Genomic DNA, 27,828 nt, shown 5'->3' on the forward strand with positions numbered 1-27,828 from the left:
TTACATAGAAGAGGGACAGCCCTCTTTTCCAGGCTAAACATACCCAGCAACTGTTCCTCATAAGGCTTGCTTTCCAGATCCTTGATCATCTTGGCTGCCCACCTTTGCACACTTTTCCAGCTTGTCAATATTCTTCTCACCAAGGCAGAATAGAGTGGAACTATTACTTCCCTTGTCCTGGACACTAGACTTCTTTAGATGTAGCCTAGTATAGTATTAGGTTTTTTTGCTCCTGTATCACACTCATGTTAAGCTTGTTGTCCACCAAGACCTCTAGATCCTTTTAATATTTACTGCGAGTAAGCCAGGTGTCCCCCATCTTATATTTGTGCATCTGGTTCTTCCTGCCTAAGTGCAGAACCTTAAGTTTGTTCCTATTGAAATTCATTTTGTTAGCCTGGGCCCATTTCCCAATTCTGTTAAGCTCATTTTGAATCTCAATTCTGTCTTCTGTGGCATTAGCTACCACTCCCAGTTTGGTGTCATCTGCACATTTGATAAGCACCCCCTCAATTCCTTCATTTATAAAAATGATGAACAACAATGGCCCAGGAAAGAACCCTGCGGCACCCCGCTTGTCACTTTTCCCCAAAATGAAGATGGGGTTCGCGCAAGATGGGACAAAAACGGGGCTTCAAGGGTTGCAGAAGCAGAAAAATATTTGGGGGCAAATCTTAAGGAGGGGGGAAAGCAAGCCCTGAAACAGGCCAGTGAGGATGCTCAGGGGCCAGAGAATGCTGAGTGTCTATCTGGGGAAGGGGAAGTGGGAAAAGGTGTTAATGGGATGGAGTATTATTTGTATATATTTTAGAATTTTATATATGGATGTTTTATGATGACCTATATTTGTAATTCCTAATGAAGGTTTGACATAGTAAAAAGTAAGTAAGTGTGAATGGAAAGAGCCTGATTGGCTGGCAGGCACAATGAATAGCAGTACTCCATACTGCAACTTTTTGTTCCATTCTCAGGGAGAGGACTCTGGGTTTTGAGCTGAACTATCAGAAGGTGCCTGGAGTGGTTTGATCCCATGCCTCACCTCCTGATCCACCCACACTCTGCTTCTGCTGAGCTTGATGTTTCAAGGGCATTTTCTAGGCTGCAGAACCAGCCTGCTTAACCTCAGAGCTCACTCTTCCATCCAACCGATTCACCTCTGCTGTTAGGACAACACTCTGATGCTCCTGCTAACTTCGTTTTATGGCTGCTTTGGATCGTAACCCCTGACTGGCTTTTCCCTCTCAGGGCATCCCAACTTATTCTCATTTGTTGGTCTAGTGATCCCCAGCTTTTCCACGTCCACCTGATCCTGACCCAAATACACACATGCAAAGAGAGAGAGAAAAGCAACTGCTTGGAGCCTGACAGGGAGCGCTGTACAAGGCATACTAATTTTTTTTGGTCAACAGCACAGTAAAAAAAGGTAAAGGACCCCTGACAGTTAAGTCCAGTCACGAATGACTCTGGGGTTGCGGCGCTCACCTCGCTTTACTGGCCGAGGGAGCCAGCGTTTGTCCACAGACAGTTTTTCCGGGTCATGTGGCCAGCATGACTAAGCCGCTTTTGGCGAAACCAGAACAGCACACAGAAAAACCATTTATCTTCCCGCCGGAGAGGGAAGTATTTATCTACTTGCACTTTGATGTACTTTCGAACTGCTAGGTTGGCAGGAGCAGGGACAGAGCAACGGGAGCTCACCCCGTCGTTCAAACTGCCGACCTTCGATCAGCAAACTGCCGACCTTCGATCAGCAAGCCATAGGCTCAGTGGTTTAGACCACAGCGCCACCTACTTACAACAGCACAGTTGTTTGCAATAATTAAAACACAGCATTAAAAACAGGTTAAACAACTCACACTCACATTGATTAAGTGGGTCTTTAAAAATACGTGTCTCAAGTGCCAAAGGTCAGAGCAAAGAGCTGCATCTTCAGCATTTTCCAGAAGCTGTACAATGAAGGTGCCAGGTGCCCTCTGTGGGGAGGGATTCCCACAGCTTAAGGGCTGCCACAGAGAAGGCCCTCTTCTGGGCTGCTGACCCCTGAACTTCTGAAAGTAGTGGAACAACCAATCTCAGCACCCAATGGGGTCTGTGGGTGGTATTTTAGGTATTGTTGGCCTGAGTCATTTAAGGCTTTGAACACTGATGTGAGCACCTTAAATTGGGCCTGGAAATGAGTTGGCAGCCAATGCAGCTGTTTTATAGGCAACCCCAGCCAGTAATCTAGCTGCTGCATTTAGGACCAGCTGGAGTGTCCAAGTTGCCTTCAAGGGCAGCACCAAGTAGGGCGCGTTGCAATAATCCAACCTGGAAGTTACCAGATTGTGGAGACTCACCTCCTGGTACCTCTCCAGTGTAGACACAAAGGTTCTCTTGTAGAAGAGGCCCTGCAGCCGCTCCTGTGTATAGTTGTGACAGAACTCCTCAAAAGTAGCTGCACGCTCTCTCTTCTGGTGCCGGGGGTTGTGGAAGCCAGGCGTGTCCACCACCATGATCGAGGCCATGGAGAGGGAACTTGAAGAGAAGGACCTAGGGAAAGGGTGGTTAGGATAGAGTGCCTTGTTTCCATGCAAAATCCAGGTCTGGTCTTTGATGTTCATTTATTTATTTGTGTACTTCATTTATACCCCTACTTTCTTTTCTCCGAAGAGCTCAAGGTGGTATACATGGTTCTCCCCCCTCCTCCTCATTTCATCGCCACAACAACCCTCTGAGGTAGGTTAGGCTGAAAGGTGGTGACGGGCCCAAGGTCACCCAGTGGGATTATTTGAACCCTAGTTTGCCGTATCGTAGTCCAACCCTCAAATCATAGAATCACAGAATTGTAGAATTGTAAGGGACCCCAAGGGTCCTCTAGTCCAACCCCCTGCAGTGCAGGAATATCAACTAAAGCACCCACGACAGATGGCCAACCAACCTAGGCTTAAAAACCTCCAATGAAGGAGAAACCATTCCACAGTCAAACAGCTGTTACTGTTAGAAAGTTCTTTCTGATGTTGAGTCGGAATCTCCTTTCTTCTGACCACTGTACCACATCTCTTGTTAAGACTGCCATAGACTTCTGCCTGAAATCATGGAGAGATGATGGGCTAGATGGCCCCAGGGTCTGACCTATGTCTGTAGCATTCTAGTTTAAGAAGGCGGGCAAGACATCCAAAGACTTTGTGGTCCAATATCTGCAGAGATCATCTCAAGGCCTCTGGCTGTGGATGGAACTCCAGGTAGTCTTTTCAATGTTTGGGACCAAAGGAAGGGCTTTTAAAAAGACCTTGCTTGCACAAAGAGTATTCACTCCTTACAAGGTTAGCAGCAGATGTCAAAACTTGCTGACTGGTAGAAGCCAGATACATATTTCATTGGAATAGATGCCACATTTTTGTTTCAGCAGAGCAAGGTAAAAGGAGTGCTTCATCTGGTTGACCAGCTACAGCTGTTCCTGGATGGAGATAGCCCGACCACTGTAATCCATGCCTTGGCAACCTCAAGGTTGGATTACTGCAATATGCTCTGTGTGAGGCTGCCTATGCACGTGGTGCAGAAGCTGGTGCAGAATCCAGTGGCCAGAATGCTGAAAGGGTCAGCAACATGGAACACCATTGTTAAAATCTCTGCACAGGCTACCCATCTGCTTCCAGACCAGGCCAAAGGTTCTTGCAGGGGTGAAACTAAGGGGGTTTGCCAGGACTTTTGCTCTGGGTGAAGCTTCCAGAGGGTGCCATGGAGGCTCTTAATCCAAGGACTGTCTGGGCTTCTCTCTGCCCCCCTCCTCTCTTTCCCAGGCACCCTCTCATGTAAAAACCTTCCTTGCAATAATTTAAAAAACAGAAAGCAGCATTGCAGCTCAGCAGCAGCATCTACTTTCAGCTTCCCACCACCCATGAAAGAAAAGGCAGACATGAACTGGTTCAGGGGCCCAGCAGTGCCCCTCACATGTTGCCATCAGCAGGTTCCTTGTTCCCACCGGCTCCAGTCCAGCACAGCAAATAGTCAGGGTTTATGGGAGTCATAGTCTAAACATGGTGTTATAGTATTTTTGGGGGGAGACCCCCATAAACCCTATAAAATTATAAATGGTAGGATTTTGATTATTTGGGATGTGAAGGGAGAAATACAAGCCACAGAGGAACCCCTGGGCTAGCCTATGCAAAATGACCCAGTCAAGCTAGGGTCATTAAGAAATAATACAGGATCATGGAGAGCCATTGGCAATGCAAGAGAACTGTCCTTTCCCTTGCCCTGAGGGGTGAACAGAGACTGGGGGTTTGGAAGGCTGCCAGGGTAACTGGGAAAGGGAGTTTTGAGTAAGGGCTGCTGGGAAGAAGAAAGACTGGGATTCATTTTGGACAGGCTGGCTGAAGGCATGCTGTAAGAGCTGGACTCCCTCCATGCAGATTGAAGGTGTAAATAAGTGAATAAACCATATTTCTTAAGGCCATGATGGTCTCTGCTGTTTCTCAATACTTTAAAGGAACACAGACTCTGGGTGAGTGCCTGGAACCCCCAGGAATCTTGCAGAGTCGGGGTGGGGGTGGCACACAACTTTTGGAACAATATGAAGGATTAGGGTTGCCATATTTCAAAAAGGGAAACCAGAGTTGGGAGGGACCCAACGTTTCATCACAGGTTGATGCCAATGTCCCTTGTAACCTTAGAATCATAGAATCATAGAGTTGGAATAGACCACAAGGGCCATCGAGTCCAACCCCCTGCCAAGCAGGAAACACCATCAGAGCACTCCTGACATATGGTTGTCAAGCCTCTGCTTAAAGACCTCCAAAGAAGGAGACTCCACCACACTCCTTGGCAGCAAATTCCACTGTCGAACAGCTCTTACTGTCAGGAAGTTCTTCCTAATGTTTAGGTGGAATCTTCTTTCTTGTAGTTTGGATCCATTGCTCCGTGTCCGCTTCTCTGGAGCAGCAGAGAACAACCTGTCTCCCTCCTCTAGATGACATCCTTTTATATATTTGAACATGGCTATCATATCACCCCTTAACCTCCTCTTCTCCAGGCTAAACATGCCCAGCTCCCTTAGCCGTTCCTCATAAGGCATCGTTTCCAGGCCTTTGACCATTTTGGTTGCCCTCCTCTGGACACGTTCCAGTTTGTCAGTGTCCTTCTTGAACTGTGGTGCCCAGAACTGGACACAGTACTCCAGGTGAGGTCTGACCAGAGCAGAATACAGTGGCACTATTACTTCCCTTGATCTAGATGCTATACTCCTATTGATGCAGCCCAGAATTGCATTGGCTTTTTTAGCTGCCGCGTCACACTGTTGGCTCATGTCAAGTTTGTGGTCAACCAAGACTCCTAGATCCTTTTCACATGTACTGCTCTCAAGCCAGGTGTCAGCTGGGTCAGCATGAGTCAGCAGCCTGCACCGGGTTGTATATATTGTATATATTGTGTGAGAAATGTTAGTTTGGGTTGTGTTGATTGGTTGGTTAGTGAAAGCTGGTAGTGTTGATGTGTGTGCAGTTGGTCAGTCTGCAGTTGCAGAAAGATTTTTAAGAATAAAAGCAGAAAGTACTCTGCAAGGATACTTTTCTCGTGGACTCTTTTATGCCGACAAGGATCCGAGGGCCAGGCTGAGGCAACAAAGGGAGGTCAGAACCTTTTCTTTTTTTGCTTTTTACAAACACTGATAGGAAATGTGGCAGGAAATATCAGCCTGAAACACAGCAAAGTGTACTGGAGACTTGGCCCCACATCAAATTGTGTCCCCACCTTCTCCAGCCTGACTGAACAAGGCAAGAAGCAACATCTGGCTACCTGTGTGCCAATGACAAGTATGAAGGGAAGTTTGCTTTGTTTCAAATGGAGACTGTTAGCAAAATATGTTGCCTGCATTGGCTAGAAGCAGGGAGAAGGAGCACCTGTGGCCAGTGCTTTTTTTCTTGAAAAATGTTTAGGCTGGGGTACTCTCATTTTCCTACTCATATTGAAATACTGCCCCTCAATGAGGCCAAACTTAGATTCGCAAAATGTTTGGGGGTATGCATACCCCTGCATACCCCCAGAAAAAAAGCACTGCTTGTGGCTATCCGCATCACCTCTGCCCAGTTCCTGGAACAAATGAAATCTCTATTTAGAATTAACTCCAGAGAATTTCAAGTCATAGCTAACGATGTGCCCTGCAATTCTGAAAGTGCAGTGATACCCAAAAGCTATTCAAGTTTGTTTTAAACTCAAAAAGGAGCATCAATGTTTGGCTTTAAAAGAGGTTTAGTGGCTATTGACTAAGATGGCTCTGCTCTGTCTCCACAGTGGGAGAGGCAGCAATGCTTCTGAATGCCAGAAACCACAGGGCGTGGGACAATGTTCTTGTGCTTGGGTCCTGCTTGTGGATTTCCCACAATGGGCATCTGGTTGGCCACCATGAAGAGAGGATGCTGGACTCGATGGGTCCCCATTGGCCTGGTCCAGCTACAGGACTCTCTTCTTACGTTGTTATGACAGGCTGCATTTCCACTTGGGTCACTTAAAAGGCCAAGATGATTCTTTTGCATTTGGGAAAGGAAGAATGCATGCATGCGCAGCACACAGTGAAGGTGATATTCAAGAGAGAAGTTGCCATAAATATCACATTCTCCCAAAGATGAGTGCTAAGACAGAGAATAAACCCTCTAAGATTTGAAGGCAGAAGAAAATCTCTCTGATCTAAGAACTATGTAAATAGGGAAGTGTCAGGGAACTGCCATCGGCTCAGGGGCGAGAGGGGAAAAGCTGGATGGATTACAGAGAGCCCCCAAAGATCGTGGGAAGCAGCACCTCCTCAGCGGAGGAGAGTAACCACGCCTCCAGTGGAGAGGAGCTTCAGGGCTTTGAGGCGGTGCCAGAACACCTTGCCTGAGCAAAGCGGGGAGGAGAGAGGTCCTCTGTTACCCACGCCCTCCTTGCGCAGTAGGCTTTCGCACAGAGAGGGCAAGCGCAGACTGGGTGTCAAGAAACTACTCTGCTGGGGAAGGTTTAAGGACTGCTCACTCTCAGATTCTGCCAGTGAATGAGTGAGCCACGGAATAGTGGTGCTCTGCATGGTGAAGGTTTTTTTGGCACCAATAACGAGGCTTTACAGCTTACCAGGGAGGCATTTGCCTAATTGCTCTCGTGTAACCCCCTGATATCCTTACAGGAAGGATGAATCTATCTGTTTTCGTTTCCCTCTTCCCCCTGGACCCTAAATTTAGTTCACCACATTTTTGCATTTATGTTTTTTTTTCTTTTTGAATAATGCTCACCAGCATTTTAGGTGCATTTCTCCTAACACAAACATTTTTGTATGTAATTTTAGCCAATGTACACAGTTTTTGCAAGCCGTACTCCTTAGATACATGGCATTTTTGCACAAGGAGGTGTGCTCTCTACATCAATGGCTGGTGTGGCATTTGGGAAGATTTGCTAGCACTTTCCAAGCCTGGTCCCAATGAAGCTTTAAGCAGCATTTTCTGCAGCTGTGAAGCCACAAGGAAAAGCCACCCCCAGCCCAGCAACAACAGCAGCAGATTGACAGCACATCTAGTAATTACTACAACCACCACCTTGTTGGGACAGAAGAGGCAACCAAGGCCTCTCCCTCCTGACCTTTGGATCCAGTCTAATGAAGCCTTTTTATTAGGAAGCAAGCCTCTCCGTGTCCCATATGAAGCTTGTTATTTGACTCCCTCAAGTGGGCGCATTAATCTCAACATGCTGGTAACCTTCGGGTCAATCCTGCAAAGTCACATCCATTATTAATAAGTAAACAAGTGTTGCTCTCAGCACACCACAGTTTTCACTCCACATGCTCTCTTTTTTAAAATAAAAAAGACCAACAACAAAACAAACAAATGCATCTTTACACCTATGCAGATAACAACAGGGTGTCCCACTTAATGGAAGCAAGGACACGGCAGGAACTAACCCAACTGCTGAATGGGAAAGAGGCTGAACCTATGTGTGGAAATGAGCACTAATTGGGAAAGGTCCATCCCAGGAAACCTGACTCCAAGGCCCACCAACCAAGAGGCCCAACATGCTGGGAATTTCAGGTGCTTCAAGGGGCCAATGAGCTCTGTAGTTGCACCTTGAAGATGGAACTTGCTTCCAAAATTAGATTGCGGGCCTGCCGGGTGCTTGAGAGCTCCCCACATTCTCCTTGGGATTTCTATGCAAGAAGAATCTAGATTGCAAAGAGGAGAACTGAGGAAAAAGTGCATTAGTGGAGCTAAAAGTCAGTTAAGGCATGTGGCAGGTCTGAACTCCCCACCCCTGGCAGCTACTTGATGGCTGAGGCACACACATGATCTTCTTTTTTTTTTTTTAAAGTTTTTATTGTTAAAATGGTTCATCATTAATACACATATACAAGCATACAAACATACATTTCATACAATCCTTAAAAGTGTTCAAACATACTTACATTCAATCCCACAAATAGTTCCTTTCCCCATCACCATCCACCACCCCTCACCCCACCTTTGTGTTTGACTTCCAATCTACTCAATTACAATTTCTTTCCACTTCTATTACTTTCTTACACACACCTTTAGCCTGATTTCATACTTCTTTATCTATTACACATTGTCATCCATCTTATTTGATATTTCAATATTTGAAACGTAACTTGTTTATTCTAATAGGAGTTCTGATTTTTCGATATGATTTTGCAAGTATCTTTTAAACACCTTCCAGTCCCTATCTCTCTTTTCTTTTGAAATCCTTCCAATTTCTTCCATTGTTTTGGATATATTGTAATACTCCAATAATTTGGCAAGCCACTCTGTTTTTGTCGGTATTATACCACTTTTCCAGTTTTTCGCAATCAATAGCCTTGCTGCTACGGTTGCATATAAGTATAAGGTCTTATCTTCTTCCTTTAGGCTTCCTGGTACTATTCCCAATAGAAAACCTTCTGGTGTTTTCCTAAATGAGTATCTAAACATTTTTTTCATCTCATTATATATTATTTCCCAAAATTGTTTGATGTTTAAACAATTCCACCATATATGTATCATAGTACCTTTTCCCATGTTGCATCGCCAGCAGACATCGCTACAGTTTTTATTCATTTTTGCTATTCTTTCAGGTGTTAAATACCATCTATGTTGCATTTTAAGGTAATTTTCTTTCAGTATATAACACATAGTAAATTTCATATCTTCTTTCCACAATTTTTCCCATTGTTCAAACATAATATTTTTCCCAATATCTTGCGCCCATTTGATCATTGATGCTTTAACTAATTCATCCTTTGTTTCCCACTCTAAAATCAGATCATACAATTTAGATATATTTTTTGATTTTTCTTGTATTAAGTATTTATCGAATTTTGATATTTCCTTTTCAAATCCTGACTTTTTGTCTTTTGCTAATCTATACTTAATTTGAATATATTGGAACCAATCACTAATATGAGCTTTAATTTCTGTGTAATCCTTTAATTCCAATTCTCCGTTTTCTTCCTTTAATACAGTTTTATAGGTAGCCCAATTTTCTTTCATATTTAATTTTTTCACTGCGACAATTTCTGCTGGCGATGCCCACCAGGGAGTTTTCGGTTCTAGGAGTCTTTTATATTTCTCCCATATTTTATATATAGATTTTCTGATTATATGCCCTAGGAAGCCTTTATGTACTCTCACTTTTTCATCTATTAAATAGGCATGCCATCCAAATCTCGTCTCTACTCCCTCTAAATCCAATACATCCGAGTCATCTAATTTGATCCATTCCTTTAGCCAGGTCAGACCCACCGCATCGTGATATAACTCCATATCTGGGAGACCAAATCCTCCTCTCTCCTTCTTATCTATCATTATTTTGTGTTTTATTCTTGGCTTTTTCCCTGACCATATGAATTTAGCCAAATCTCTTTTCCAGTTATTAAAACATTTATCTCCTCCTAGTATTGGGATACTTTGAAATAAAAACATCATCCTTGGTAATATGTTCATCTTTATTACCGATATTTTCCCTAGTAAGGAAAGATTTAATTTTCCCCATACTTGCAAGTCATTTTTTATTTCATTCCATGTTTTCCCATAGTTCTTATTACTTAAATCTATAGTGTTTGTTGTTAAATTTATTCCAAGATACCTTATTTTCTTTTTAATTTCCAATCCTGTAATTTCTTGTAATTTCACTTTATCTTTTTCTTCCATATTTTTCACTAGTATTTTGGTTTTTCCATAGTTTAATTTGAATCCTGCTAATCTACCATATTCGTTTATGCATTCCAATATTCTAGGTGTACATTGTAGGGGATTTTCTGTTGTGATCATAACATCATCTGCAAAGGCTCTTAACTTATATCTTTTTTCACCAACTGCTATTCCTCTTATTTGGTTGTCCTGCCTTATTTTCTTTAATAGAACCTCTAATACTATTATAAATAACATTGGGGATAGGGGGCATCCTTGTCTTGTACCTTTAAAGATGTTGATTTCTTCTCCAAACTCTCCATTAATAATAATTTTTGCTTTCTGTTGGTTATATATTGCATTTATACCTTTTTGGAATTTTTCACCTAGACACAATTCTTTTAATAGTTTTTTCATAAATTCCCATGAGATTTTGTCGAAAGCCTTCTCCGCATCGATTGAAATCAGGGCTGCTTGTTTGTCTCTTCTTACTTGTAGATATTCTATTATGTCTATTATATTTCTGATATTATCCTTTATTTGTCTACCTTCCACAAATCCAGCCTGATTTTTATGTACTATTTTTCCTATAATTTTCTTTAACCTATTAGCCAATAATCCTGCATAAATTTTATAATCGCAATTTAACAATGAAATGGGTCTATAATTTGAGACAGATTCCAAATGCGTACCTTGTTTTGGCAGGAGCGTTATATACCCTTGAGTCCAAGAGTCTGGAATAGTCCCCTTCTCTACAGCTTCCTCTATTACTTCTTTTAGTGGGTCAATTAATTCATTTAACATTTCTTTGTAGTATTCTGCTGGTATGCCATCTGGACCTGGGGATTTCCCTATTTTTAATTTTTGAATTGATTCCTTAATTTCTACCGTTGATATGGGTTCATTTAATAATTTATGGTCTTCTTCTGTTATCTCTATTAATTTATTTTCCTTTATATATTCCTCTATTTCTTCTATTGGCGCTTCATCTTTTTGATATAATTTTTTGTAATATTTTTCAAATTCTTTTTTAATTTCTGTCATATCCCTTATTGTCCTCTCTTCTACTTTTATTTTATTTATTAATTTTTCATTTCTTTGTTTCTTTAGTTGCCAGGCAAGGATCTTGCCCGGCTTATTTGCCCATTCAAAATTTTTATATTTCCAAAATTTGATTTGTTGTTCTACCTCGTATTCTATAATTTTATTATATTCTACTCTCAGCTTTACCTGCAGCAATTGCATGTTGATTGCCCTCTTAAAAGACAAAGTCCAGCAACTGGAGGAACGTGTAGCTACGCTCCAAAGAATTAGAGAGCTGGAACTCTTCTTGGAAGCAACAGAGCACACCGTCTCCACCAAGGAAGAGACAGGGAACTCCCCTGAGAAGGTAGCTAGTTCACCAACACAGGAGCCAGATATATGGAGAAACGTGACTCAAAGAAGTAGGAGGCCCAGGGTTCGCTCTGATTGTTTAGAAATACGCAATCGCTTTGAGGTCCTTTCCCCTACCATGGAAGACGAAGAGCAGACTCCATTTGAGGATCTCTCCCTCATTACAGTCGATCAGGTATTTGAAGACGAGCAGCAAAGGCAGTCCTCAGGGAATGTCCAGGCGACCTTGGAACCGACAGCTCACAGAAGAACCCCGACCAGACCTAAGAGGAGGCGTGTGGTGGTGATAGGGGATTCCCTACTGAGGGGAACAGAAGCAGCGATCTGTGGGCCTGACAAGATGTCTCGGGAAGTGTGCTGTCTCCCCGGGGCTAAGATCCAAGATGTAACTGAACGACTGCAAGGAATCATAAAACCCACTGACAAATACCCCTTCCTCTTGGTTCATGTGGGAACCAATGACACTGCAAGCAATAGCCTCCAGAAGATCAAAAGAGATTACGAGGCTCTGGGCAGGAAATTGAAGCAATTAAATGCACAAATTGTCATCTCATCTGTCCTCCCAGTTGAACGACGTGGCCCAGGGAGAGAGGGGAAAATAGTGGAAGTGAACAACTGGCTTCGCAAATGGTGTAAACAGGAACGGTTTGGATTCTTAGATCACGGAATGCAGTTTCTTGAAGACGGACTTCTGGCAAGCGATGGGCTGCACCTCACAACGGTTGGGAGGAATGTTTTTGCAAAAAATCTCAGAAACCTCATCAGGAGGGCTTTAAACTGACTAATGTGGGGGAGGGAGACAGTGCTCCTGAAGGTAGGAGTCTATCAATTGATGAAGATGATCATCCAAATGTCATAGACCGAATGGAGCAAAGAGCATGCAGACCTAGTGGTGGGAGGAAAAAATCCTTAAATAAGAGACACGGGGGAATGATTAATGGACTTCAATGTCTGTACACTAATGCACAAAGCATGGGAAATAAACAAGATGAGCTTGAGCTCCTGGTACAGCAAACTAAATATGACATAATAGGAATCACTGAAACCTGGTGGGATAAATCCCACGATTGGAATGTAATAATGGAGGGATACAATCTATTTCAAAGAAACAGACCAGACAAGAAAGGAGGAGGAGTGGTGTTATATGTCAGGGATGTGTATACCTGTGAAGAGATCCAAGATTTAGAACCTCAAAGCCAAAGTGAGAGCATTTGGGTGAAAATTAAGGGAGAGAAGAATAACAGTGACCTCATTGTGGGAGTTTACTATAGATCCCCAAGCCAAACGGAGGACATAGATGATGCCTTCCTGGAACAGATGGCCAAGCATGCAAAAGGAAGGGAGATAGTAGTAATGGGGGACTTCAATTACCCGGATATTTGTTGGATGTCAAACTCAGCCAAGAGCATAAGGTCAAACAGATTCCTCACTGCCCTTGCAGACAACTTCATTGTCCAGAAAGTGGGAGAAGCAACAAGAGGAACAGCCATTTTAGATCTGGTCCTAACCAATGTTGATGACCTGGTTAGTGGGGTAGAAGTGGAAGGATCATTAGGCGCGAGTGATCATGCTCTCCTGAAGTTTACTATACAGCGGAAAGGAGCAGCCAAGCATACTAGGACTCAATTTCTTGACTTTAAGAAAGCCGACTTCATAAAGCTTAGGGAAGTGCTGGGTGAGATCCCATGGACAGTAATACTAAAAGGAAAGGGAGTTCAAGATGGCTGGGAGTTTGTTAAGAGGGAGATAGTAAAAGCACAACTTCAGGCAATACCAATGAGACGGAAACATGGAAGGTGCCTAAAGAAGCCAGGGTGGCTATCTAAAGAACTTTTAACTGAGTTAAGATTAAAAAAGGATGTGTACAAAAAATGGAAAAGGGGGGAAACCACCAAAGAGGAATTCAAACAAATAGCCAGCACGTGTAGACACAAAGTCAGAAAAGCTAAAGCACAAAATGAACTCAGGCTTGCTAGAGAGGTTAAAAGCAACAAAAAAGGCTTTTATGGGTATGTTCGTAGCAAAAGGAAGAACAAAGAAACCGTGGGGTCACTCAGAGGAGAAGATGGTGAAATGCAAACAGGGGACACAGAAAGGGCTGAACTCCTCAATGCTTTCTTTGCCTCAGTCTTCTCCGATAAAGAAAACAATGCCCGACCTGAAGAATTTGGAGCAAATGATTCAGCAGAGGAAACACAGCCCAGAATAACTAAGGAGATAGTACAAGAATACTTGGCTAGTCTAGATGTATTCAAGTCTCCAGGGCCAGATGAACTGCATCCAAGAGTATTAAAAGAACTGGCAGATGTGATTTCAGAACCACTGGCAGTCATCTTTGAGAATTCCTGGAGAACAGGCGAAGTCCCGGCAGACTGGAGGAGGGCAAATGTTGTCCCTATTTTCAAAAAGGGGAAAAGAGAGGACCCAAATAATTACCGCCCAGTCAGTCTGACATCAATACCAGGGAAGATTCTGGAGCAGATCATTAAGCAAACAGTCTGTGAGCACCTAGAAAGGAATGCTGTGATCACCAATAGTCAGCATGGATTTCTGAAAAATAAGTCATGTCAGACTAACCTGATCTCGTTTTTTGACAGAATTACAAGCCTGGTAGATGAAGGGAACGCAGTGGATGTAGCCTACCTTGATTTCAGCAAGGCATTTGACAAGGTGCCCCATGATATTCTTGTAAAGAAGCTGGTAAAATGCGGTCTTGACTATGCTACCACTCAGTGGATTTGTAACTGGCTGACTGACCGAACCCAAAGGGTGCTCATCAATGGTTCCTCTTCATCCTAGAGAAGAGTGACTAGTGGGGTGCCACAGGGTTCTGTCTTGGGCCCGGTCTTATTCAACATCTTTATCAACGACTTGGATGATGGACTCAAGGGCATCCTGATCAAATTTGCAGATGACACCAAACTGGGAGGGGTGGCTAACACCCCAGAGGACAGGATCACACTTCAAAACGACCTTGACAGATTAGAGAACTGTGCCAAAACAAACAAGATGAATTTTAACAGGGAGAAATGTAAAGTATTGCACTTGGGCAAAAAAAATGAGAGGCACAAATACAAGATGGGGGACACCTGGCTTGAGAGCAGTACATGTGAAAAGGATCTAGGAGTCTTGGTTGACCACAAACTTGACATGAGCCAACAATGTGACGCGGCAGCTAAAAAAGCCAATGCAATTCTGGGCCTCATCAATAGGAGTATAGCATCTAGATCAAGGGAAGTAATAGTGCCACTGTATTCTGCTCTGGTCAGACCTCACCTGGAGTACTGTGTCCAGTTCTGGGCACCACAGTTCAAGAAGGACACTGACAAACTGGAACGTGTCCAGAGGAGGGCAACCAAAATGGTCAAAGGCCTGGAAACGATGCCTTATGAGGAACGGCTAAGGGAGCTGGGCATGTTTAGCCTGGAGAAGAGGAGGTTAAGGGGTGATATGATAGCCATGTTCAAATATATAAAAGGATGTCACATAGAGGAGGGAGAAAGGCTGTTTTCTGCTGCTCCAGAGAAGCGGACACGGAGCAATGGATCCAAACTACAAGAAAGAAGATTCCACCTAAACATTAGGAAGAACTTCCTGACAGTAAGAGCTGTTCGACAGTGGAATTTGCTGCCAAGGAGTGTGGTGGAGTCTCCTTCTTTGGAGGTCTTTAAGCAGAGGCTTGACAACCATATGTCAGGAGTGCTCTGATGGTGTTTCCTGCTTGGCAGGGGGTTGGACTCGATGGCCCTTGTGGTCTCTTCGAACTCTATGATTCTATGATTCTATGATTCTATGATTCTATAATTTAATTTCTTGATCTAATCTCTCTTTATTTTTGCTTGCATAAGCCAATTTTTCCTTCCTTTTAATTTCTTCTAAAAGCCCCCTTTTCTTTTTTTCTTTATTCTTATACGCTATTGAGTTTTGTTGTATGAAATATCCCCTAACAACCGCCTTCCCAGCATCCCACACTGTTTTAACATCTGTCCCTTTCCTCCAATTGTTTTCAAAATATTCCTTCATCAATTTTCTAGCTCCTTGTATTACTTTTTCATTTTTTAATAAGAAAACATTCATTCTCCACCTTTTTTTCCCTTTCTCCTCTTTTCCTTTAAGAGTTAATGATACTGGATTGTGATCTGTAAGTGTTTTTGGCAATATTTCGGCATTCTCTGCTTCAATTGTCATATCCTTAGTAATCCATATACTATCGATTCGACTATACGAATTTTTTGGTTCTGAGAAATATGTGAACTCCTTTTCGACAGGACGTTTATATCTCCATATATCCACTAAATCAAAAATCCTTACCATTTCCATAAAGCTTTTTGGCAACTTCCCTTCATTCCCCCCCCCCCCTCTTCTTCTGCGATCTATCCAATTCTGGTTCCATTACTCCATTTAAATCCCCTAACACAATAATTCTCATATCTATATATTCCATTAATAATGATCTTACTTTAACATAGAATTCTGATTTTCTTTTATTTGATCCATAGATTCCCGCTACTACAATTGGTTCCCCCTCTATTGATATTTTGACTATTACAATCCTCCCCTCTTTGTCTTCATATAACAATTCTGGTTCATATTTGCTCTTAACATACATTACAACCCCCCTCTTTTTTCTTACATCAGATGCGATGAATTCTTCCCCTAACTTTGGTTTTACCAATAGTCTTTTATGCTTAGTATTGATGTGGGTTTCTTGTAAACAAGCAAGGTCCCACTTCTGCCTCTCTAAGATACGTTCTATTTTCTGCCTCTTCCTCCTATTATTTAAACCATTTACGTTCCATGATAACAATTTAAATTTCATCCTTTATTAGTTAAAAAATTGTAAAGTTAATGGAAAGAGTTTAAGTTATCTGCAGTGGTAAAGGAGAAGGGTTTTGTAATAGTTATTGATCTGATTATTTACCACTGGCGTAGTTCTTTATCCTTCCACCCTTTGCTGAGCTTTTTCTTCTTCTTCCACCTCATCCGATAGCTCTCCGTTTCTTCCTTCCTCATTTCTTACTTCACTTTTCCCGCCTCCTAGTTCTCCTCGATACTTTCTCCAAAATATATCTGCTTCCTCAAATGTCTCAAATCGTCTTCTTTTTCCTTAGAAGTTGAAGGAAATCCCCACTGGGTATTCCCACCTGAAAGATATTGATTTGGCCTTTAGTGCTTTTGTTAGAAATTGGAATTGCTGTCTCTTTTTTATCAGCCTAGGTGGGACTTCTCGTAGAATTATTATTTCCTTTCCATCTATGGTTAATTTGTTCTTACTCTTTACTTGGAGGATCTTATCTTTCATCCAATTCGATGTGAATACAATGATGCAGTCTGCCGGCCATTTGTTCATTTTTGCTTTTCTTGAGTTCACTCTGAAGATTTTCTCTGTCTGTTCTATTATGTCTTTTTCCTGTAGATGTAGCCACTTTGCTAAAGTTTCAATCATCTTCTTCCAAATATCCTCCTTCTCCTCTTCTGGAACATTTCTGAATCTCAAAGTCTTCTCTTTAATCTGCATCTGTATCATTGCTAGCGCATCCCCAGTAGCTTCCTGGATTGCTTTTTGTTCCTCCATCTCCTTTTTCAATTTGTCCATTTCTTTTCTTTGTTCCCTTTGTTCTTTGCTAATTTTCTTCACCATCTCATCCATTTGTTGATTCTTATTCTTAATTTCTTGCACTTTCTTATCTGTCTCCTTCATTCCTTCTAAAACTTCTGTTAATTTTTCCTTTATTTCTTCATTTTCTTTTTCATTTTTTTTCATTGTGTTTTCTAATTTTTCCAATTTCCCATCAATTGTGTTGATTTTTTCTTCCAACTCTTTTCTCAATCCTCCCAAGTCCAATTTCAAACTGATAATAAGCTCCCTCAAGTCCATTTCTTCAAGGCCTGAATTTCTTCTTAATTGTTGCTGTTGACTTCCAGTTCCAGTCTGTTTTTTAATTGCATGAGACATTTTGCGTTCTCTTTTCCAACCACCAGATGTCCTTCTATTGTTCCAATTTTCCTTTGTTACTGCTTTTCCTACTTTGTCCACTGGGTGTCACTGTGTTCTTATTGACTCAGCTTGCCAGCTTCTGCCCTCCTTTAATCCTCTCTTTCACTATTTTGTCTTCGTCACTTCCTCCTTCTTCCTCCTTCTTGATGATTACTCAACGTCTTCAGACCCGTGACGCCATCTTATCTTATCTGTGAAATTCCCCTCCTTTCCCCCACAGCGTTCCTTATTCCTTTGTCCTTATCTTTCCTTCAAGGACATTCAGTTTCAAAGCAGCTGCTTTACTCCACCCAGCTCCAACAACAGGCAGCCTGCACCGCTTTGCCCTTTGTAGTAAGTCCGTTTTCAGATAGTGTGCTTTTCAAATAGTTTAATTGCAATCTGAGTGATTTCTTTACATTCTTTCCATATATATATATCTTGTTCTTCTGTCTTCCCTTTACTTTTGTGGTAGCATTACTTCTCCTCCGCTATTTGTACTCTTTATCTTGTTTTGGGTTTACTCACTCCGTGAGGGATTCCCCCTCCTGGGTTCCCTTTTTCCCCCTTTGTCTTATTTCCTTTTAGGTTTTATTACTACTGCTACCACTTTACGTTTATTTTGCTATAGAAATAGAGATTTTACCATCTTGTCGCCGCTTCAGTGATGTGAGGCTTTTCACCGGTCTGTTTGATGTTCTTCTCTGTGCCTGGATTCCCCCCCCACCTCAGCCGTTTTTTCTTCAGCGAGGGGTGCCGGGACTCCAAAAAGACACTGCCGAAGTTCCTTTGACTTGAGCTTCCTTCCAAGCCTTTTCAGGGGTCGTGTAGCCAAACGTTGCCCCTCACAGTACCGGTGTATGCCCCGACCTGCTTACTGCAGTCAGAGCTCACACTGTTGCAGCTGTGGTAAAAGCGGAAGTCCTCCCACACATGATCTTCTTATTTATTTAAAAAAACATTTAAATTCCACCATTCATTAACATTGACAACAACTGTACAGAAAACCATATTTAAAAGCTATTGTGGAACTATGTTCTCATGCAGGAGGAGGAGAATCTCGAAGGCAAATGAAACTTCACATATAAAAAGGCACCGCTCTTCCCTGATATCTCCCTAGCTCTCTATGTTCAACATCCAAGAAAACCAGACTAAGATGCTACATATTCTCTCCAACATGTTTGGACAGCAAAAGCGACAGATGATTTAAAGACACTCACCCTGATGGAGGATCACATAGGAACCCAGGAAGTTGTCTTAGACAGAGTCAGACCATTGGTCCCCCTTGCTCAGTGTTGTCTACTCTGACTGGCAGTGGCTCCCAGAGTATCAGACAGGGGACTTCCCCAGTCCTCCCTGGAGATGCTGTCAGAGATGGAACCTGGGACCTTCTGCATGCCAGGTGGGTGTTCTGCCCCAGAGCTATGGCCCTTTCACATCTTTCTTCCGCTGCAAGCATCTTTCACAAATGGCATTCCCTCCATACCAAACACCCGCCTCTCATTTATTCTCCAACTTTCAACTGAAGTCTTTTTTAAAATGTAGGTGTCATGGGCAGTGGAAAACCCAGAAAGATGCAACAACCCCTCAGCTCTTCCTATAGCTCATCACATCTTTGTGATCTAGCCAAGGAAAGGCCTACTTTTCCAAAAGTGAGTTTGCAGCATTCAAAGACAAACATACCTGTTGATGAGCGACACAACAGCTGCAAACAGCTCCTCATAGAGCCCCGCAGCCATCCCTTCCACGCACTCCACACCTGTCATCTTGGGACCTGAAGGAGAGAGACACAGATTGCTTAATTTTCCTGACAGTGCCTTTGGGCATGGCTGCTCAGCAGTCCTCCCCACATGCTGTTAGTTCAGAGCTTTGCAATCAAACCAGAAGCAATTTCCAACCAGGGCAACTGCTGTGTCTGTCTGTTGCAGGAAAAAAACAGTAAAAGGTTTGTTGCACCTGAAGAAAACTAACCATTTGTTATGGCATAAGCCAGTCTTCACCAACCTGGTGCCCTCCAAATGTTTGAGTGACAGCTCCTGTGGACACCAGCCAGCAGGGCTGTCTGATGTTGCGACTGATGGCAGCTGTCATCCAAAATGTCTGGAGGGCAGGAATCATAGAACTGTAGCGTTGGAAGGGACTAGTCCAACTCCTCCCTGTAATGCAGGAGGCTACTCCATCAGATGCATGATGTATTCTAACAAGGAGAGGGGCACACAGTCTCCAATACAACCTGCACCCAAACCACCAGCATCACGTTGGAACTTTTCAACAGGGAATCAGCATGGGACACAAACTATCAAAATTAAAAATCCAAATCATGATGGACAGGTAGAGGCTTGAAGGGAATAGCCCAGCCCACTGCCATTGGCCCATACCTCCCCCAGCTTGTTTTAAAGCCATGTAAGTCCATATCCATCTTGTGGCACTGAGTTCCTGTAGTGGAAACACGGAAGATGGATGAGGAGGCTTGGTGGCCTTGCACAATTAACCCTTCATTTAAGGCCGCTTTAAGTCCTTGCAGGAGCACTTCTACCCTTAAAGAGGGCCCAGTTGGGGCTTGATTACCCAGATCATGGGACTGGGAGGATGTAGACATGACACTAATCAGTATAGGTGGAGGCAGTTGAGGCATTAAGCCTTGCCTATCTGGGCTGGGTATAAATAACAGGGCTTGAACCTAAATGCAGTGTGCCTGGATGTGGGTCAGGGTTGCTGCATTGCAAACCAGACAGAAGAGCCACTCTGCTGTTGTTTCTTAGGCCTAAGGAGGGATTTGGGTTAGTGGTCTGGTACTATGTGTTGGTTGCTTGGGTAAATGTTTGTTGGGGATTGAGTGTGTGTGTGTGTGTGTGTGTGTGTGTGTGTGTGTGTGTGTTAAATGAGAAGGGGGTTCATTGACTGTGTCTGTTTGGGGAGGTTTTGCACTGTTGTATGTGGGTATAGAAGCCTATTTTGTTCAATAAAGTTCAGTCTTCTTCCACTAAGTTGTTTGTTTATCAAAGATCCATTAAGAACAAAAACTTGTTTGCATTTGGAAAAACAGTTTCAAACATTATCTGTGTGCAGAATGACTTTCCTCCATTCTGAATCCATTTAATTTGGTGACTACCTCCTTCCCCATTCTAGTATAATGGGAGAAGGATAAAAATTGCTCACTCTATAAATACATATATTCCATTTTCCATCCTGTGCATAATTTTATAAACTTCTGTCATGTCCTTTTGCAGTTGTCCCTTTTCCAAACTGATCTGAATGTTAGTTAGATGCACTGAGAGATCTTAAATGTTGCCAACAGCTACAGGGTTCAGCACCAGGAGCGGCTCTGTCGCTCCTGTTCCTCTTGGGAGGGCAGATCTTTTCCTGGTGCAAAAAACCTGAATTGGGGTAGGGGACTTTGAAATACTGATTGGAGGAGAGTTTAAGGAAGGAAGAAAGGGAAGCAGGTGCCTCTTTGAGGGTTTTACATGCTTGGAACCTGAGCCCGTTGCTAAGGAAACCAACTACAGCTGGCATCTTTTCTAAATTGTTTTCAGGTCCATTCCTTAGCAAATTTCAGCCACGAATAAACACTGGTTGTTACTTAGTGCACAAAAGCAGGTAGCAGGGGGGGGGGGGGCGGGAGGCAGTAGATGAAAAGAGTTGCAGAAAAGCAGAGGGGAGGGGGCGTTGTCAAGGCAAAAAACAGCAAGAAAGCTGGCCGCAAACAGCTTGTTGCCTGTCCCAGATCTCAGTAGGCAGCTAATATCTTGGTTACGCCTTCCTTCTCCAACCCGCTTTTCCTGCTTTCAAATACCTGGCAGATTTACAATTCAAAGAGCTGTTTGGAAAGCCAGATGCGCTTAGCTACCTTTTTTTTAAAGGGCTGAAAATCAAAAGGGTTTTATTTTTAAATAACCAATCTCATTGTTTTGTGTTCAAGTGCAAAAAAATATATATGTTACCTCTGATTGCCCCTGTTGTAGTCAAAAATTTGAAGGCAATTTGCCTCTGACAAGGTGGCTTTGCATGCTGTGGCCCACAGAGTGCTAGTTAGTAGGGAGGGGGGAGTGGTCCTTGGATACGGGGTTGTGAGCACTTCCTCTCCTCCTGCATCACTACCTGCAAATGTGTCCACACTTACCTAATCATTGCATGAGTGCCACAATTAAGAGAGGCAGAACAATAAGGTGTGTGACAGAGAGGCAGAGAGAGAAGTGATACGCAGAAAGAACCCAGACCTCAGTGAAAGAGCACTTGGCTTTGCATACAGAAGGTCTCAGGTGCAACTTCCAGGTAAGAAATGTGCTTGGTCAGCAGGCCTAAGCTCAGGCATAGGACAGCTACTGTCAACCAGGGCTTTTTTTCGGCCAGAACTTAATTCCGGCACCTCTCCGGTGGGTGCCATTGCCATTATAAGAGAACAAGGGAGACATTCATGTTGAGTTCTGGCACCTCTTTTTCGGAAAAAAACAGCACTGCTGTCAACCAAAGCAGACTGCATTGGATTTGGTGGGCCATCATTCTCCATAGGAACACAGGAAGCTGCCTGTACTGAGCCAGATCATTGGCTCACCAGGCACAGAGGTATTTCCCAATCCTATCTGGTGAAGCTGGCAGGGATTGACCCTAGCACCTTTCATGTGCTAAGCAAGTCCTCTGTCCCTGAGCCATAGCCCTTCCTTAGACTTCAGTGTGGGGAATCTGCTCGTGGTCCAGGGCTTGGAATCTCTAAGGAGGACCTTTTTGGCAGTAGAGCTGAGAATGGCCTCTGTGAGCCTCAGCTGCCTCTTTCTGTTTACTACACTGACAATACTGAGGTCGGGTGAGCAGGGCAGCTTCACAGGTCCCTGTTACAAGGTGAATTCCATGCTATGCAAAGGGATTAAGGGCAAAACTGCTTTTACTATAATGCTGTTATAGCAAAAGGAAGAACAAAGAAACAGTGGGGTCACTCAGAGGAGAAGATGGTGAAATGCAAACAGGGGACACAGAAAGGGCTGAACTCCTCAATGCCTTCTTTGCCTCAGTCTTCTCCGATAAAGAAAACAATGCCCGACCTGAAGAATTTGGAGCAAATGATTCAGCAGAGGAAACACAGCCCAGAATAACTAAGGAGATAGTACAAGAATGCTTGGCTAGTCTAGATGTATTCAAGTCTCCAGGGCCAGATGAACTGCATCCAAGAGTATTAAAAGAACTGGCAGATGTGATCTCAGAACCACTGGCAGTCATCTTTGAGAATTCCTGGAGAACAGGCGAAGTCCCGGCAGACTGGAGGAGGGCAAATGTTGTACCTATTTTCAAAAAGGGGAAAAGAGAGGACCCAAATAATTACCGCCCAGTCAGTCTGACATCAATACCAGGGAAGATTCTGGAGCAGATCATTAAGCAAACAGTCTGTGAGCACCTAGAAAGGAATGCTGTGATCACCAATAGTCAGCATGGATTTCTGAAAAATAAGTCATGTCAGACTAACCTGATCTCGTTTTTTGACAGAATTACAACCCTGGTAGATGAAGGGAACGCAGTGGATGTAGCCTACCTTGATTTCAGCAAGGCATTTGACAAGGTGCCCCATGATATTCTTGTAAAGAAGCTGGTAAAATGTGGACTTGACTATGCTACCACTCAGTGGATTTGTAACTGGCTGACTGACCGAACCCAAAGGGTGCTCATCAATGGTTCCTCTTCATCCTGGAGAAGAGTGACTAGTGGGGTGCCACAGGGTTCTGTCTTGGGCCCGGTCTTATTCAACATCTTTATCAACGACTTGGATGATGGACTCAAGGGCATCCTGATCAAATTTGCAGATGACACCAAACTGGGAGGGGTGGCTAACACCCCAGAGGACAGGATCACACTTCAAAACGACCTTGACAGATTAGAGAACTGGGCCAAAACAAACAAGATGAATTTTAACGGGGAGAAATGTAAAGTATTGCACTTGGGCAAAAAAAATGAGAGGCACAAATACAAGATGGGTGACACCTGGCTTGAGAGCAGTACATGTGAAAAGGATCTAGGAGTCTTGGTTGACCACAAACTTGACATGAGCCAACAGTGTGATGCGGCAGCTAAAACAGCCAATGCAATTCTGGGCTGCATCAATAGGAGTATAGCATCTAGATCAAGGGAAGTAATAGTGCCACTGTATTCTGCTCTGGTCAGACCTCACCTGGAGTACTGTGTCCAGTTCTGGGCACCACAGTTCAAGAAGGACACTGACAAACTGGAACGTGTCCAGAGGAGGGCAACCAAAATGGTCAAAGGCCTGGAAACGATGCCTTATGAGGAACGGCTAAGGGAGCTGGGCATGTTTAGCCTGGAGAAGAGGAGGTTAAGGGGTGATATGATAGCCATGTTCAAATATATAAAAGGATGTCATCTAGAGGAGGGAGAAAGGTTGTTTCCTCTGCTCCAGAGAAGCGGACACGGAGCAATGGATCCAAACTACAAGAAAGAAGATTCCACCTAAACATTAGGAAGAACTTCCTGACAGTAAGAGCTGTTCGACAGTGGAATTTGCTGCCAAGGAGTGTGGTGGAATCTCCTTCTTTGGAGGTCTTTAAGCAGAGGCTTGACAACCATATGTCAGGAGTGCTCTGATGGTGTTTCCTGCTTGGCAGGGGGTTGGACTCGATGGCCCTTGTGGTCTCTTCCAACTCTATGATTCTATGATTCTATGAAATCTATGGTGTGAACACACTTGAAATATTGTGTGCAACTCTGGCTGCCTCACCTCAAAAAGGACATTGCAAAGTTGAAAAAGGTTCAGAAAAGGGCAAGCAAAATGATAAACTCTCTTATAAAGAAAGGGTACACCAACTGGGTATTTTTATTCTAAAGAAAAGGAGAGCAAGAGGGTACAGGTCAGAGGTTAATAATGTTATGCATGGTGCAGTGAAAGAGAAGCTTTTCTCTCTCATAAAACTAAAACCCAGGGAGTATCAAACAATGTCTTGTGCAGAAAGGGTGGAGAAAAAAAGTTTTTCTTGTTCTCTCTGAATAGCAGAACCCAAAGGGGTCATCCAGTGAAGCTAAATGGTGGGAGATTCAGAACAGAAACACTTCTTTACAGAGCACATAGCTAACCCTTGGGATTCACTGCCACAAGATACAGTGATGCCACCAACTTGGGTAGCTTTGAAAGTGGTTTAGACAAGTTCATGGAAAATAAGTTTACCATCAACACCTAGCCACGGAGATAGCGCGTTGCTTCCAGTATGGGAATCATGAGCAGGGAGAGTGCTGCTACTGCACTCATGTCCTGCTTGTGGACTGGCCACTGTGAAAACAGGATGCTGCACTAGATGGGCCGAGGGTAGGGGTTCTATCTGTACCTGTTTGAGTTGTTCCCAAGATGGATTCAAACATGCATATTCAACCCAAGGTTGATGGAGGGAGGGGAATTGTCAAAACGGAGCCTCTCTTTCCCCTGCTAACTTTGCATGAGGAAAGGCCCTTACCATCCGACCAGCCTTGGTCCTGGCTGAGCTGTCCTCCGGCTCCAGACGTGACCTGCTCAATAATCCTCTGGAGGTGGTGCTTGAACACGGCTGTTGTGAGCTCCTCAAAATCGCAGCCAAGGACTTCCGCTGCCTTGTTGGCCCACTCAAACTGCATGAACTGCTTCCTGCCAACTGAACAGAAAGGAGAGGAAGGGGTTTATGCTCAGGAAGCCTTTGTTTTCCATGATGACTCCTTCTGGCTCACTTTTAATGCTTAAATTTGTGAATTCTGTGATTTGTGAATGACAAATTATTTATTTGTAATTTACAATATGATATTGATATAATTCACATATGATAGCCATCTTCAAATATCTCAAGGGTGTCACATGGAAGAAGGGAACAAGCTTGTTTTTTACTGCTCCTGAGGGTAAGACTCAAAACAATGGCTTCAGGTTTCAAGAAAGGAGATTCCGACTAAAATCAGGAAGAACTTTCTGACAGTGAGAGTTGTTCATGATGTTGGATGATGGCCATCTGCCATGGATGCTTTAGCTGAGATTCCTGCATTGCTGGGGGTTGGACTGGATGACCCTCGGGGTCCCTTCCAACTCTACAATTCTATGATTCTATTTATTTCATATCATTTATATATACACCACCCAATTGTAAGAAGAAAAAATGTCTGAGTGGTTTGCAAAAAGAATAAAACAGCAAAATCAATAACAGTTAAGAACAGCTATTGAAAACATTCAAATCATATTTAAGATCAAATATAAACCAACAACAGATTAAAAACACATGTCAGCATTCTACATATCCATGTAAGCTTGTTGAAACAAAACTGCTTTTAGCAGGTGCTGAAGAGCACAGTGAAGATGCCTGCCTGGTGTCAAGAGGCAGGGAGTTCCCTAGGGTGGGTGCTGCCACACTAAGAAATCGATTACTCACAGCGGTACAGTGGTACCTCAGTTTACAAACTTAATCCATTCTGGAAGTCCGTTCTTAAACTGAAACCGTTCTTGAACCAAGGGACGCTTTCCCTAATGAGGCCTTCCGCCGCCCGGGGCCCTTCTACTGTTCAGATTCCGTTCTTGGACCAAGGTAAAGTTCGCAAACTGAGACACTACTTCTGGTTTTGTGGAGTTTGTAAAACAAATAGTTCGTAAACAGGGCTGTTCTTAAACCGAGGTACCACTGTACATGTTTTAAGTGTCCCCTGTAACAAGGCCAGTTCTGCACATGGGCCTATGTGGCTAAGGCGATCAAGTTTGTAGTGTTGATGTATCCTGGGTGGGCTGTGTTTCCGTTAAGAGTGGCCAAAGAAATAGAGCACGGTAGCCAGAGGAAAAGAAAACCAAAGCAAGTTCATGAGGCAGACTTTTTTTAAAGAGAGGGGGAGAGAAGGAAACGAATCAGGTCTGAAAATGAATGGCTGTTCACGTACAAAGTGCTGGCGGTAATTAGCTGCAATTTGATGGCAGCCATTCATAAATGAGACAGAGAGCAGAATTAAACTGATGGTAGCAATTAGATTTCATTTCACCTCTGAGCGCTGCCTTCGATTTTGCCCTGCAGGAGTCATATTTCCATGAGCTGAAATGCAGCACAGCATTTGCTGGTGGCTTTGAAAGGGCACCTACAAAATAAGAGCCCACTCCCCTGCCTCCAGCTCTGCCCACTGCTCTCCCCTTTGGAAAGACTCTTTGTGGGACTGCCCGGAAGGCCTCCTGCAAAACCAACTGGGTGAATTTATTTCCAAGGAAATCGTTTATCCCCTGGGATAATCACTTCAACTTCATGTTTCCCAAAAAGGATCAATAGAGAGTCAAATTGCAGAATGAGCCAGTCTGCAAAGCTTCAGACTGATAAGTTGCAGAACCCACAAGCTGGCAGGAAACCAGGTCCTACATATGCAACTTGGAAGCTGGATAGAAAGGCAATGGAGCAAGGAGCAAGGTCTCTCACTGGGTTAAGTCTTATGACATGATGAAAAAAAGACAAGAAGGGAAAGAGCCACCCACATGCTGACCCGACAAACTGTCTGAAATGGTCAATCCCCTTTTCTCAGGTCTAGCAATCTCTAGCTAAACAAGGCAAAACAAAAACCTCAAACCCTACAATTCCAAACCACAATTCCTCAGATTCCTTTCATTCTTTTTTTGGAGGGGGAGAACCATGATAGTTTAAGTATGTCCTCCTTTATGCATAAAAACCTAAGTCTTTCATCTGTGGAAGGATTTGCATCACAGTCCTGGATTTGCATGAACTCAGGGCAGGGGAGCTAAAAAGAAGGCAATTTTTAAACAACAGCAGACTTTTGAACAATGCAGGGAAAGAGAGAGAGGAACTGTGAACATATGGGGGACTTGAAGGAGCTGTGGGGATTGTTGATGTGTGTGCAGCATCTACTCTTGGGTTTTCTTCTTTTAATAGACTTGCAACAGAGTTTTGTTTTAATTGAGTATCTTTATTATTTACAACAAATTACACTGGTCAAATACAAATATAAAATAACATACGTAATCCTTTCCTCTTCCAGCCATCCAGCCAGAGACCTAATGCTGACTCATGTTCATTTACATACTGACACTTGACACTCTGACGCTTATTGATCACATGCCCTTTATAAAGGCTCCTGTTGCTGGGTAGATTTTTCTATTGCCTAGCAACCTGTTTAAGACCAAGTTCTTTCTATTCTTTCTAGAATATTCCAACACTGATATGGGGCATTAAAGGAGGCATGAGGAGATGGGGGCAGGGGTGAAACCATGCTTCATGGATGGGGGCATTGGGTGAAGTGCAAATTGGGGGTTGGCAAGCGGGGTGGGGAGTTTGGCAAGGGTGCAGGGTAGGTGGGGATGGCAAACAATGCAAGCAGGAGCAGCAGGCTCCTTGACTCCAACAG

The 27,828-nt window shown here is 43.4% G+C and overlaps 1 protein-coding gene across 14 annotated transcripts in view; it reads right to left on the bottom strand.

Annotated features, from left to right (window-relative positions):
- The window catches only part of MYO18B (myosin XVIIIB), a 362,275-nt gene that overhangs the window by 153,563 nt on the left and 180,884 nt on the right, over positions 1-27,828 (bottom strand). For all 14 annotated transcript variants that reach the window (XR_013390943.1, XR_013390944.1, XM_077920002.1 and 11 more), the window contains 3 exons: positions 24,939-25,112; positions 19,174-19,264; positions 2,337-2,529 (listed from right to left, as the gene is read on the bottom strand). Coding sequence is in view for 12 of the 14 variants with exons in the window: in XM_077920002.1 (XP_077776128.1) it covers positions 2,337-2,529; positions 19,174-19,264; positions 24,939-25,112 (458 nt within the window). In the remaining 2 variants the exon portion in view is untranslated. The remainder of the gene's footprint in view (positions 1-2,336; positions 2,530-19,173; positions 19,265-24,938; positions 25,113-27,828) is intronic.

This window comes from Podarcis muralis, chromosome 16, assembly GCF_964188315.1.
Source record: "Podarcis muralis chromosome 16, rPodMur119.hap1.1, whole genome shotgun sequence".
NCBI lineage: Eukaryota > Metazoa > Chordata > Lepidosauria > Squamata > Lacertidae > Podarcis > Podarcis muralis.